At 41.8% G+C, this 13,201-nt stretch overlaps 1 protein-coding gene across 1 annotated transcript in view; it reads left to right on the top strand.

Annotated features, from left to right (window-relative positions):
- The first annotated feature begins 7,041 nt into the window (after nucleotides 1–7,041).
- MLLT10 (MLLT10 histone lysine methyltransferase DOT1L cofactor) overlaps nucleotides 7,042–13,201 on the top strand; it is a 250,202-nt gene continuing 244,042 nt past the window's right edge. The window contains 3 exon segments of the mRNA XM_077154301.1: nucleotides 7,042–7,178; nucleotides 7,309–7,468; nucleotides 9,700–9,779. Coding sequence (XP_077010416.1) covers nucleotides 7,309–7,468; nucleotides 9,700–9,779 — 240 coding nt within the window. The 5' untranslated portion in view covers nucleotides 7,042–7,178.

The raw sequence follows: 13,201 nt of genomic DNA, 5'->3' as shown, positions 1-13,201 counted from the left end.
GGCGATAGAACTAGGGCTCAGAGCCCTCGGGCCGCTTTCGGACGCCGTCAGTGCGTTTTAAAAAAGTGTTTTAGGAACGAGAGGTATTTGGGGGTAAAGGTTTTACTGGATGTGCGGTATTTCCTTCTAGACTTGGGGCTTCCTGAGGGAAATAGAAGTCAGCACTAACAAGCGAGACGTCCCAACCAGTTCTTGAAAATTTGGAAAAGATGTTAAGAGTTGGGAGGTGCCGCGGCAAGAGCAAGTCCCAGAGGCCGGGCCGGGGCTGAGGGCGGCGGGGAGGCCGGGTCGGGCCTCGGGTAGGCTGTCGGCGGAGAGGCCGGGTCTGGGGAGGCGGGGAGGTTGGGGAGGCCAGAGAGGCCGAGGCGGGCCTGGGGGAAGCAGGCGGCGGGGAAGCGTGGAGGCCGGGGCTGGGGGAGGCGGGCGGCGGGGAAGCGTGGAGGCCGGGGCTGGGGGCGGCGGGCGGCGGGGAGGCCGTGGAGGCCGGGGCTGGGGGAGGCGGGCGGCGGGGAGGCCGTGGAGGCCGGGGCTGGGGGAGGCGGGCGGCGGGGAGGCCGTGGAGGCCGGGGCTGGGGGAGGCGGGCGGCGGGGAGGCCGTGGAGGCCGGGGTTGGGGGAAGCGGGCGGCGGGGAGGGGTCCCCGGCCTGGCGCGGCTCCCGCAGACCGGCAGCCGCGGCGAGCTGCCAGGAAGAGGGGCGAGCCTGGCCCGCGCTGTGGGAGACAAGGGGAAGCGGCGTGGGCGGCTTATACAGCGGTGAAGACCCGGGGACCCGTGGGGACCCCGCAAAGCTGGAGCGGTGCACACAGCGTTTTCAATAGCTTTAACCGTGTGGGATGCCGGAGCTCGGAGGAGTGCGGAAAAGCACGTTTCGTGTCTCCGTTTGGTCGTACTCGGATCTTTGTTGTATACCAGAAGTCTAAAAGGAAGGGCTGAGCCAGCCCCAACAAAAACAGCCTTGATTTCTTAACGTGAAATGCGTTTTCGAAATGACGGTTATGTTCAAAAGGGAAAAACTTGTAATTTGCCTTTAAGCCACATTTTGTAAGCAAATAATTGCAACCCACCTACGAAACTGTGCTTGTTCTCCGTTGCGAGGCAGAAAGAAAAAAATAATTCTGGCAAACGTCACAGTTAAGAAAAAAAAAATCAAGATTTCCAACAAGTGCTCGTGAGTCTTGTCGACAAGACCAAAGTCATTGTGCGACAAAGCTCATGAAATCATTTCGATCCTGTGGCCCAAACCTTTCTGGGGCAAGATAGTAATTTCAGCTTAGATTTAAAATTGACTTTGAGGAAATTCCTTCTAAAATACCCATTACTAGTCTGTGTCTTTTGCAGCACGTTTCTCAAGGTGGATTTTTAAAAACCAATTAGAATTGATCTCTGAAGGAATATTAAATTTCCACGTCATCATGAAAACATTTGACAAGAGTTTTGAATTACAAGAAAGAAGTTCGCAGATGATGTTCATAAATAGCATCTGTTTGAAAAAGACGCCTTAAGAGTCATTTAAAGGTTGTGATGGTTGAGATTTTGCATTTGAAATGCTGGAGAAGTTGTTTGCGTTTATAACAACTCTATCGTTTTGCGGGAATTCTTTCTAAATTTGCATTTTCTCACGGAAATCATTATTTTTTTTCCATACGGGAGAAATTCTGATATAATAAATCATTTGAAGCTTAACTGCGGAAAGGTTTGAACAGAAAAAAGGTTGTTGAAAATTAGATATTCTCTGTTCATTCCATTCCATCCTCCCTTAGTTCCCCTCCCCCCCCAGCTACTTGGGCTCAATTTACATTTTTTATTTAAAAGTCTTCGAATATTTCCAATATTTTACAAGTTTATCCCCGCTCTGTATTTGATAGTAGAAGGTGAATCTGTTTACATCTTCTTTTACTACTTCAGGCATTTTTTTGTTGCTTTCATTTAAAAAAAGAGAAGCCATGATATACTTCTGAGAAAAACAACAACAGGGCAGAAAAAAGGGTCTGAATGGAGGTGGGGACGGAAAGGGACATGCAGCATTCCTGGGCAGTCTTTGTGATACCTTTCTTTATGTCATATTTTCCACTCCTACTTGCACCAAGGATCATTGCTGTTTTAATTGGGGTAAAGTGCCACGATGTAAAAATCGCCTCCATTCTAGCCCTTAAGCGGCACAGTAAAATAAGGCTGATGAAAAGTGATTGGAGGCTAGTGTGTTTAATTCACCAGGAATGTTAAGCTTCATAAGATTCACCCTATGGGGTCATGTTGGTCCTTGGCACTGTTACTGTACAGATTCAAGGAGTAAATATACACATTATAGGTTTTAAAAATCTAAGATGTACTAGCAAACAGTTCATTAGTGGAAGGAATAAAAAAAATTGAATTTGTCATCCTAATTCATTCTGGAACACAATGCAATTAATTAACATATTCTTGGTGTGGTTTCTGAATATGGTGAGCAGTGCCCCCTTTTTGGAGAGGTAAATATTTAAATTTCAAAAAGTGGCCTTCTTTGGTCCAAATAGTATTTAGCAAATCAGTTTAATTCCATTTTTTTCTCAATCAAGATATATTTCATTTCTTTCAAGGTTCTCTTCCATTTCAAAAATCGATTTTCCTCTTTTCCATGTCTAGAATCTTTTCACTGAGATAACCTTGTTGTATCCGTAAACAGACAAGTATGTCACTTTAATCACAACAAATGCAAATCTTAAAGGTCAGCCAAAAATAGGAATATGGACCTTACAATCCTATCCTTGCATTATATTGATGATACCCTGAAAAGTCAAAGTGTAACACCTTTAAGTATTGTTCCTTCATAGAAAAAAAAAACCCCAGCCCAACTGTGAAGGGTTACCAGGGTGTCTGTAACACCCAGAATTTCTGGAGGCAGCTTTTAGATATTTCTCTATTGGTAAATTACGTGGTGTTTTACGCCCCCCCACCTCAAATGTAAGTGCAGCCAGTATTATCAGTTTAAAAGCAAAAGGAGTAGCTCTAAAGCCAAACACAAGATTAACCAAACCAAACCCTTTAAAGTAAATATTAGTCCTTGATTCTTAAAAAAGATTTTAAATTTAGATTACACAAATCTATATTTCAGAATTTCCTAACCAAACTTGCCAAAAATTAACTGTATTCAACAATATCAATTATGTTTGATTGTAAATTAGAGTCTATTTTGTAAAAAAAGGGATAACTTTTCCATAAAAAGGTGTGGTTAACATTTGAAACTATCTAAAATATGGTCAGTTCTAAACTATCTGGAAAGTAAAATTTCTTCACCTATATTAACTTCAACTATTGAACAATTTTAAGGAAACCAACTTCTTATCTGAAATTTTCTGTTAATCTTTATGTTACTTAGAAGTTCTAATTCCATTTTACATCCAAAATAGTCTTTACTCTGAGGAATTAAACTCAGACTGCAATTAGCTTTGTTTTAAATACCAAAATTATATACTAAACAAGCATTTATTGAGGGTCTACTAAGTGCAAGACGTTTGCTAGGTGTGAATGGTGAGTAAAAAAAACATCACCCATTAAGATTAACCTGTCTCATTAAAAGGAATTTTCCAAAAGCCATGAACAGAATCTCAATTCAAAACATAATTGAAACTAATACCTTATAATGAATTTACGAACAATATTCCGTATTAAAGGTATCATGCAGATTTGTATGTATAGAAAAACAATATTTATGGTGAGATAATTAACAAAACTGGTTTCAAAGATACTTCAGCATTTTAATCATAGTAGCTAGCATACTTATATGACTCATAATAAACTTTCTAGGTAAAAGGTAAGAAGCGGGGGCACCAAAGAAACAAAACAAATTTTATTCAGAGATTCCTTTATGTAAAAGAGGATTGATCAGAAAGTTTGTACAGCTTATAAAAAATTACCTTTTTGTGTTTCCCAACTAATTCATTTAGAAACAACATTATAGTTTCCAGTAAGGTTTAGTAGATAAATTACTTTTAATAATTGCTTTTTGTTAAAAAAAAAACAAACCCCAACAACTCAAGATCACGGCCAGTATAGATTTTTAAACACTTTCTGGGAGTCAAGAACCTGCCTTAAGGAGTGTCTATTCTTAGCATCATACAAATATATTTCAACAATGGGTATAATAGACTATAATATGCATAAACAGAAGGCAAAGAAAACTTTAACTTTAAAAAGGAGGTAAATATAAGCAGTATTAAGCTATGAACCAAATGTGGCTTTAAATATTTCACAGTATCTATTTATGTAAATGATTATGGAAAAGCAAATATGGAAGTTTGGTGCCTAGGTTTAGGAATAAAGAAAATTATAAGACATGTTACCCACAGGAAAAAAAAAACAGTTTCCCATTATAGTAGGGTTAGAGGTTACATCATAAAATACTTCACTTGAGTTTTTCTGGTTCGCCTCAGATGATTAGTTCAGAGAAATAGATGAGCCAATCCTCAGTTGACTGCTGTTATGTGAAGAAAATGAGAGAGATTTTGTTTTATTCTTTAGGTATCAGGTGCGTTTTTACAAAGGATATTTTGAGAATCTGGAATCAGATTTTAAGGTTAATATTATTTTAGGAGATTAAGTTGTCCTAAATTATTCTATAAATTCCATAATCTTTTTTTTTTAACATTACCTTGTATTTTATAAAAATTTATCTATTCAAATGAGTGTATTACAAAAAATTGGCTAATATATAAATCTGCACCCACGTATATTTATGTAATTGATCACTCAGAGGACAAGTTTAATTTACTTGCTGCTATATTTCCTGCATCCAGTCTCTGACACACAGTAAATGCTTAATAAATATTTACTGAATGAATAATTAACGTATATCTGAACTATTTTATATCTGCTATTTTCTTTTTCACTTAATTTTTATAGGACTATATACATATTGCACTTCTGATATATACCTTATCAGAAAAAAATTCTATGTCTGGTACAAGAGTTAAAATCAAAGTCACTCACACCGATTATGTGTTTTTATTCTAATTTTCATATGTAAAATATAGCATGTTAAACATCAGTTGACAATTACTAACCCAAAATTGGCTTATATTTTTCAACATGTATATGTACATCTTTAATGATAGTTCTGCTTCAGATACTATTGTTTATATACTGGCCTGTTGTTATGAAAGTGTATTTTCTCTCTCATTTTTATTTAAAAAATCTCTATACAATGATTTTTTAAAAAACAGTAAGTGTTTATCTACTTTTCCTTTATTAAGAATCACAAAATAGGGTGAGGTACTCATTCTTTATAAATTATTTTCAACAGAAGAACTAAATTCCAATGCACTAAAAATAACACAAATATATTTAAAAATAATTTGGGGCATTAAGACTTGGTTGTGATTTTTGAGAAGGGACGTTTCAAATAGATTTTAACTCAAAATTACTGTATGTTAGGAATCTGAGCAGGAATTGGTTATTGAACTGCTTTTCTTTATATAAGGGCAAAGGTAAAATACAAAACAACACAGTGTTGCTTAAATGCAGTTTTTAGTTTTCTAAATATCAAAAGCATTTTAAGTACATTGTTATATCTTCAGAAATTTACTAATTGTTGCCATCATTCCCTAAAAAGAATTTGCCTTTTATAAGTATACAATCTTGTACTAATCTTTTCTAAATGCAGTAATACAACTAATAGAGAATTGCCATTTTTGTGTCTCTCATGTACATTTTCTCCCTACTTGTTAGCAGGTTTTCAATACTGTAGATATGTCACTTAGATTTTAATACATTGTATTTCCAAAAAGGTGCTTGATTATATTGTGTTATAATTGTTAAAACCGATTTTCAGCAAATGATTTAAGAGGGAAAACAGCTATGCCACCGCTTTTTTTTCTTTATGAGAATATTTGGAATGCTTGTAAAGCTTAAACCATTATCTTTTGGTGACCGACTAGATCTTGGGACCCTTCACCCTTTAGCATTGTATGACTGCATTTCCAGATCATCCCATTCTATTGCTAATTCCTGATCAAGGACCATTTTCTACCTGTAAGTTATTAACCCAAACCATGAGTTCGCTTTGTAACTGTGCCTGTCATTGAGACAATCTATCCATACATAGCAATTTCATGCTAAACTTTCATAATTAGACACTGCTTTTGCTTAACATCAATAATGGGCTTAATTGGCTGCATAGAGGGTGCGGGGGACAGTGGACGACGTCACAGCTCAAGTGTTCGGCATCCAGGTACGTTCCTTCATCTACTCAGATAGGCCCAATCCACTTTCTATGGGCCTGGGAGCGGGGGCGGGCGCGCCCATCTTCGGCCACCCAAGTGCCCTCCGGTTTTCAGCGTCACTTTGGAGAAGAGAGCCAGGGCTGAAGGATCCTCCACGCCAAGTGACCCACTCTTTGGTTCAGAGCTGATCCTCTTTTGGGGGACCGACTAGCGGAACTCGGGTTCCTCCACCCTTCTGCACTGGAGGACCGCGTGTCTAGGTCATCCCATTCTCGGCCAACTCCTCATCAACGACCCTGAGCATTGCCGGTATTACCCCCGCGCCGGGTTGAGGGTGCGGCAGGGGTTCCACTCCCACTCGCGGCGCACTGCGCGTGAATCCGCGCGGCCGGCGCCCTCGGGTCCTGACTAGACGCGCGGAGACCGGCAAGCGTGCCCGGCGCTGCTCCGCAGGCCCGCGTCGGCAGGTAGGCTGCGGTGGCGCACGTCAGACCCTCGCGCCGCGCCTCGGCCACGCCGCTCGCGCCGCAGGAGGCGGCCCAACGTCCCCGCCCACGCGCGCGCTCGCATCAGTCGTCTCCGCGTTGGCTCGTCCGGCCTCCGCGCGCCGCCGGCCCCGCCCCTCCGCTCCCTCCTCCCTCGCGGCGGGCGGCTGCAAGCCGGCGGGGGAGGGACGCGCCGGAGGTGGGCGGGGCTCCGGCGGCTTCGGTGGCGCGCACGCACGCGGCCGCGCCTCCGCCGGGTCTCCGTTGGCCCGCCGCGGGCGGCGCGCACGCCGAGGGACGCCCGCCGGGGAAGCGCGGCCCCGCAGCCTTCGCCCTGCGCGGCTGCCGGCCCGCGGCCCAGTGCGCCTGTGCGGAGGCCTACTCGGCGATGTGCGCCCTCGCCGGGCTCCGGCGCTAGCGGCCGGGCTGAAGGGGGCGGAGGGCGGGGAGGCGGGGGCGTCGGCAAGGACATGGCTCCTGACTCCTACGCGGAACGTGAGTGACCGAGCGGCTGAGCCCGAGTGAGCGAGCGGCGGCGGCGGGGGGCCGGGCGCGGGCGGCGGGCGGCGGGCGGGCGCGCTCCGGGCCTGCATGTGATTTTAATGGTGCCCCAACTCCCTCTTAGATGGTCTCTAGCGACCGGCCCGTGTCACTGGAGGACGAGGTGTCCCATAGTATGAAGGAGATGATTGGAGGCTGTTGCGTTTGCTCAGACGAGAGAGGCTGGGCCGAGAACCCGCTGGTGTACTGCGACGGGCACGGCTGCAGCGTCGCGGTGCATCAAGGTAAACACCCAACGCCCGCCGCCAACCGCCGCCGCGGGCGCAACCGCCGCCCCTCCCCCGCCCGCCCGCCCGGGCTCAAGGCCGGGGCCGAAGCCCGGGAGGCCGCGGGCGCGCCGGTCCGTGCCGGCGGCGGCGCTCACGGGGCGCTCCGGGCGCACGCCCTCCGGTGTCACCGCGCCCTGGGCGGGCGGCGGCGAGCGGGTGCCCCTCCCCCTGTCACCGCGGCTGCCTCGGGGCAGGACCGGCAGATCCCTCCCCTGCCCCGGTCGGCTGTGTCCGGCGTGCGGCTGCGGACCTGGGACTTCCTGGGCTGTGCGGTCGCGCCTGGGGGTCCCCGCGGACTGGGGTCCCCGTGGAGAGGCTCGCCGCGGTGTAGCGGCGGCGGGGGTGTCCCGGCCGAGCACCCCTCCTCAGGGCTGGTGGATGAGGCAATTGGGGGTGGGGGCTGCCCCAGGACCCTTTCTCAAGGGAAGAGGAGGGGGTCTTGTCAGTGACTTGGGGGAGCGCCTTCATTTATTTCTGAGTGTTTCCAAAATTCGGGGAGTTTTCTGGCCATTGAATTTTGTGGCGTTTTCCAGTGCACGTGGTAAGGAATGAGGGTCGAAACAGCCTGGATGGTGCATGGTGGCTCCCACCCTCTTGGGTGCACTCACTATCCTGCCCCATTCCCATCTCTCACTCTGGCCCTGAGCGAGGGGTGGCACCGGAGAGAACACTACCACCTGGGAGGGGTGGAGAATCTGAACAGAGGGTGAGAGTGCATTCCTCCTGGAATGAAATTTCAGACCTGGGAGGGGATAGCTCGGAAGTACTGGTTAGGATTCTGAGATAGAATTTATCTGAGAATATAGTTATTCTCGTTTTCTTTTAAAGAAGAGTTATATAGTACATCTTCCTTTTTTAAGGAGTAGAAATAATGTGTCAAAACTAGGTATTGGTTATAAAGTTTCCATTGCAGTTCTCATTGGCTTATGAAAATATTATAAAAATGTTCATTTAATCTTTTATTTTCCTTTCTAGAAGTAATTCCAAATTAAAAGTCACATTTTCTTTATAGGGAAGAAGAGAGGAACTTAAATTAGGTTTTTAAGAGCAAAATTTTTTGTCACTGATGCTGTGTTTCCTGGTTGATGGAAAAGTTTTACTCTGACATTTACAACTAAAAGGGTTAGTTTAGGTGTTTTAAAAACTATCTGCTAATTCTATATTTTTGTAAGTGCTTTCCAGTATTTAAAGTATTTTCAAGTTCCCTCTGAGAAAGTTAGTGGGAGAATGTCAATAGTTTTAGATTTTTGAAAGTTTGCCATTTTAAACTGAATATTCACCAATTTTAAGAAAATACCCATGCTATTAATAGATCTATTGTTGGAGCATTCACATTGCATATTTAGAAATAAACATACATGCCACTTTTTAGTCATAGTTTTATTGAGATATAACTGACATACAATTCACCCACTTAAAGTGTACTACTGAATGAATTTTAGTATGTCCATATATTCATAGAGTTGTGCAAGTATTTTCACAATCGATTTTAGAGTATTTTCATCACTCTCATAAGAAATCTAGTACCCTTTAACAGTCACTTCTCATTTTCCCCCTGGTTCCTGCAGTCCTAGGCTACCATAAATGTACTTACTATATCTGTGGATTTGCCTATTTTGGACATTTCCTTTTTTTTGGTGCATGGACTGGGAATCAAACCTGGTCTCATGGCAGGTGAGCCTTCTGCTGCTGAACCACCTATGTAACCCCCCTTTTTTTCTCTTTCATTTCACTTTTAACATTGCATTTTGTTTCTTTTTTACGGTATCATGCTTGTTTTGAAAGGTGATTTAAAAAACATTTTCATTAGAGATCTGAAATGCTGTTTAAACTGTAGAATATAGGAATGGATGAATTTCTGTGTTCTTCCATGTAAAATTTCTCTGTTAAATTTTATGTAATGTTTCTTATAAACAAAGAAATAACTACAATGTGTAGCATGTTGTGATAGTTATTTAAATTAAATGACACAAAGATTTACATCTTAACATTTTTGTTAAAATACATTTTAATTTTTCTTAGTATGCTATCTATGTGATAAACGGAATATAAAGTGTTTTAATTTTCTATAAATAGGGAGTTTACTTGAATAGAGAGGTAGGGAGTTTGATAGGACTTTGAAAGAATATTTGATTTTCCATAATCCTTTAACTCTTCACATTTTAAAACACTTTATTTCCCAACAGCTTGCTATGGCATTGTTCAAGTACCCACTGGACCGTGGTTTTGCAGAAAATGTGAATCTCAGGAGAGAGCAGCCAGAGTGGTAAGGACTGTTTTGTCAGATTCATTGAAATACTTCAGTGAGGAGCTGAAGATACTGCTACACTCAGGGCGCAGCTTGCAGTGTGAAGGATTGTCAGTCTTCTCTTGAAATGTAATTGAAGAGAGAATTTGGGCCGTATAGTGACTTGCAGTTTTGAACAGACTTTGTAAAATATGAAAAACAAATTGAACCAAGTAAATATATGTTGATGGAACTTTGAAAACAAAAAATAGGAAGTCAGATTGTGACCTTATTAACTGTTGCTATGGAATGACGAAAGCTTAAAATGAGTTTGAAAATTAAAGTGGGTAATCATGGTTAGGTTATATTGGCAGTAGAGCACAAGGAAGCTAGGTATACGATAATTCTGCTAATTTCTGTTTTGTTAAAAAATCGCAAGAATTTTAATGCCTGTCATATTTTTTTCCTCCATCTGTACGTGCGTAATTTGCAGTGGCTCTCAGTATAATCACAGAGCTGTGCTGACATCACTACAGCCACTTTTAGAACATTTCAAAGCTCCATACCCCTTTTACCTACCTTATAGATGACAGTTAGCTTTGGTGTAGTACCTTTGTTGGAATGGATGGAAGAAAATTAAGATATTACTGTTAATTATAGTCTGAAGTTTGCATGGGTGCATTTTCCCCCCATATACCACCTTTTCACCAACACCTTGTAGTTGTGACATACATTTGTTCTAATTCATGGAAAAACATTCCTGTATTTGTGTTATTAACCACCTTCATCATCCACATCAGGGTTCACTATGTTAGACAGTCTCTTTTTTCATCCTCTAGCTTTCCTTCTAGTGATGTACATGACCCTAAACTTCCCCTTTCAACCACTGTCACACACATGATTCAACGCTGTTCTCTTTACACACCTGATAATGTGCTACCATTACCTCTATCTATTGCCAAACATTTACAGTCATGCTTGGGCAGTTTTTGATTGGCAGAAATAATGGTTGAGTAACCAATTCAGGATTCTGAGTCTCAGAGAAGTACTTTTAGTTATGTTGATATCTTTCATTTGGGTCTATGAATGCTCTGAGGCAGAATTACAGCTATTGTTCTAACATCAGAATAATAGAAATTAGAAAAGGAGGAGAAAATCAATCATAAGAATTTTAGGACTTGATTATATAATTGTCTACTCCTTGAAAATTTTTTTCCCTTTGTAGCATGTTATGGTTTGGGGTGGATGGTCCACCAAGCAAAGGAAGTTGTGCTTTGGTTTATTATTAAGCGCCAACAATGAGGTGAAACTTCCCCAGAGGTTGTCACCAGTAGATTCAAGGCCAGAGAAAAAGAAGAAAATAGAAAGTTGGGTATCAAGAGAGGAAGGATAAAGAGATCATGAATTGGGACTGGTAGAATGCTGGAATTATTTGCCTATTATCAAAGGATATTTGTTGCATATTCTCCATTGTCCCCTCTAAGGGCCTATGGTTAAGATGTCAGGGTGAATGAAGTAATTTATCTTAAAAGGTGTATTGGGGGGCACATTTTATCTCAGCTTTATTATGTGGCATGTGGAGGCCATTAGAGGTTATGAATAAGAGGCACTGCCTCCTGTACTGTATAAAAGATAGGGCACTTTGTAAGACACAAAAACTCAATCCCAGCTTATATAAACAAATATAAAAAGAAAGAAACAAACAAAAAATTAAAAATAAAACAAAGATGCAGGATCTCAAAATTAGAAATGTATTTGTGACTCAGGAATTGACTTAGTCTTAATCTTATTTCTTTTCTGTGTGTGCAATCTTCATTCTTTTTCTCCCTGCGTATTCTCTTTATTTGTGCCAATAAGCAATATCTGTTTCTAGTGCTTACTGTATGCCAGATAGCTATATTATACCACTTATGTCCTGTAATCCTCCTATCGAACCTGTGAGGTAGATGCTCTGTTATTCTCATTTTATGGATAAGGACAGCGTAGTTAAGAAAAGAAATATGTATCTAGTTGGAGTCTGGGCTGGGATTAGAACTGAGGTTTACCTTGAATGAAGAGCCCAGGTTCTCAACCACTATGGTATATAATACTACCTGCTGTGGTGAAAGATGGTAGTACAGTACCTCAGCTTCTGATATCTTCTGTCTCAAGAGACCAGCCCAGGTGAAGAGCTGAAATGACAGTCCGAATCTCATGGTCCCTCCAAAAAATGCTGGCTTGGCTTGGATAAATTACCTACCTGTGGATTAATTAGCCGTGGCCAGGCAGTAGGGTTAAGTTGTTTAGATGCAGTGAGGGAGAACTCTGTGGCTTCGGGATAACTCACTTCTTAGGGAAGGAGAAATTGTTGGTTGAAGTACCTTAAAAGATATTGAGCAATAAAGATCCAGAACAATAAAGCAGTGTTTTCAGAAAATTAGGTTGATAGTATACAGAATTGATTTTAGAAAATTAGGTTAATAGTATACAGAATTGATTTGAAAGTGGATGTTAGAAACTGGAAAATGTCAAATATTATTCCTGTAAAATGTGAAAGTAGAATGAAAGCAAGCATTGTGAAGGATGACATGACAGAAATGGGTGTTGGGTAAAGGAAAGGAAGTAATCAAAGATGATTCTGAGATAACAAGTTGGATCGCCCTGGGATGGTGACGCACCATTAATATAGTAATGTATGCTAACACCATTAATATATAACAATAACAGTAATAGAGGAAGACAGCAAATTTGAAAAGCAGGGGATCCTCTGTTTTGAATCAGTGCTTTTTGTTGGAAATTTAGGATTAAAGTTATGGAGTCGGATTAGGGTAGGAGCTGCATTGAGGAAAGACTTGAAACCAGCTGACATTTCTGTTGGACAGAAAGAAAATGGAAGCCAGAACTCTAGTAACTATCCACACTTGGAAGAGTAAAAGTATAAGTTGCTAAGGATGGGTAATGAACTGTAGGGAAAGGTGAACCTGCAGTGTACGGAAGCAACCCAGACATTTGGGTGTTCATGAAAGAATGGTTGGTAGTGACAAGTTGTCAAGAAAAGCTCTTGAAGGCAGTAGTTTTAGTTCATTGGTTTGCACAGAACTCTGGTTGTTGGGGACAGTGAAGGATGTAGGATTAGACTGTATGTTGAAAAAGTATAAGGAAAGAAGAAAATAAAAGTAGCTAGATGGGGGTCAAGGGAAAATGTGGATGGTTTTTAATAAAGGGAAACCCTTTGCAGATGGGCATAATCATTCAGAAAAAACCCTGGAAGTGCTTTATTCAACTAACGTAAATTTAGCACAGTTTTTAGTTAGAATTATTATATTGGTTAAGGGTTAAAACCCTGATAAATGTTTCTGTATTTAATGTGTATTCTGAGTTTAATGTGTATTTGAAATTTTATCAGCTTGCAAAATTTTAATGAGCTGCAGAGAGAGGATTTCAAATAATCTACTTTGAAAATATGTTGAGAATGAATGGGG

This window comes from Tamandua tetradactyla, chromosome 1 (assembly GCF_023851605.1).
Source record: "Tamandua tetradactyla isolate mTamTet1 chromosome 1, mTamTet1.pri, whole genome shotgun sequence".
Lineage (NCBI taxonomy): Eukaryota > Metazoa > Chordata > Mammalia > Pilosa > Myrmecophagidae > Tamandua > Tamandua tetradactyla.
Note: the sequence above shows the minus strand (reverse complement) of the source record. Positions and strands in the feature narration are given on the sequence as shown.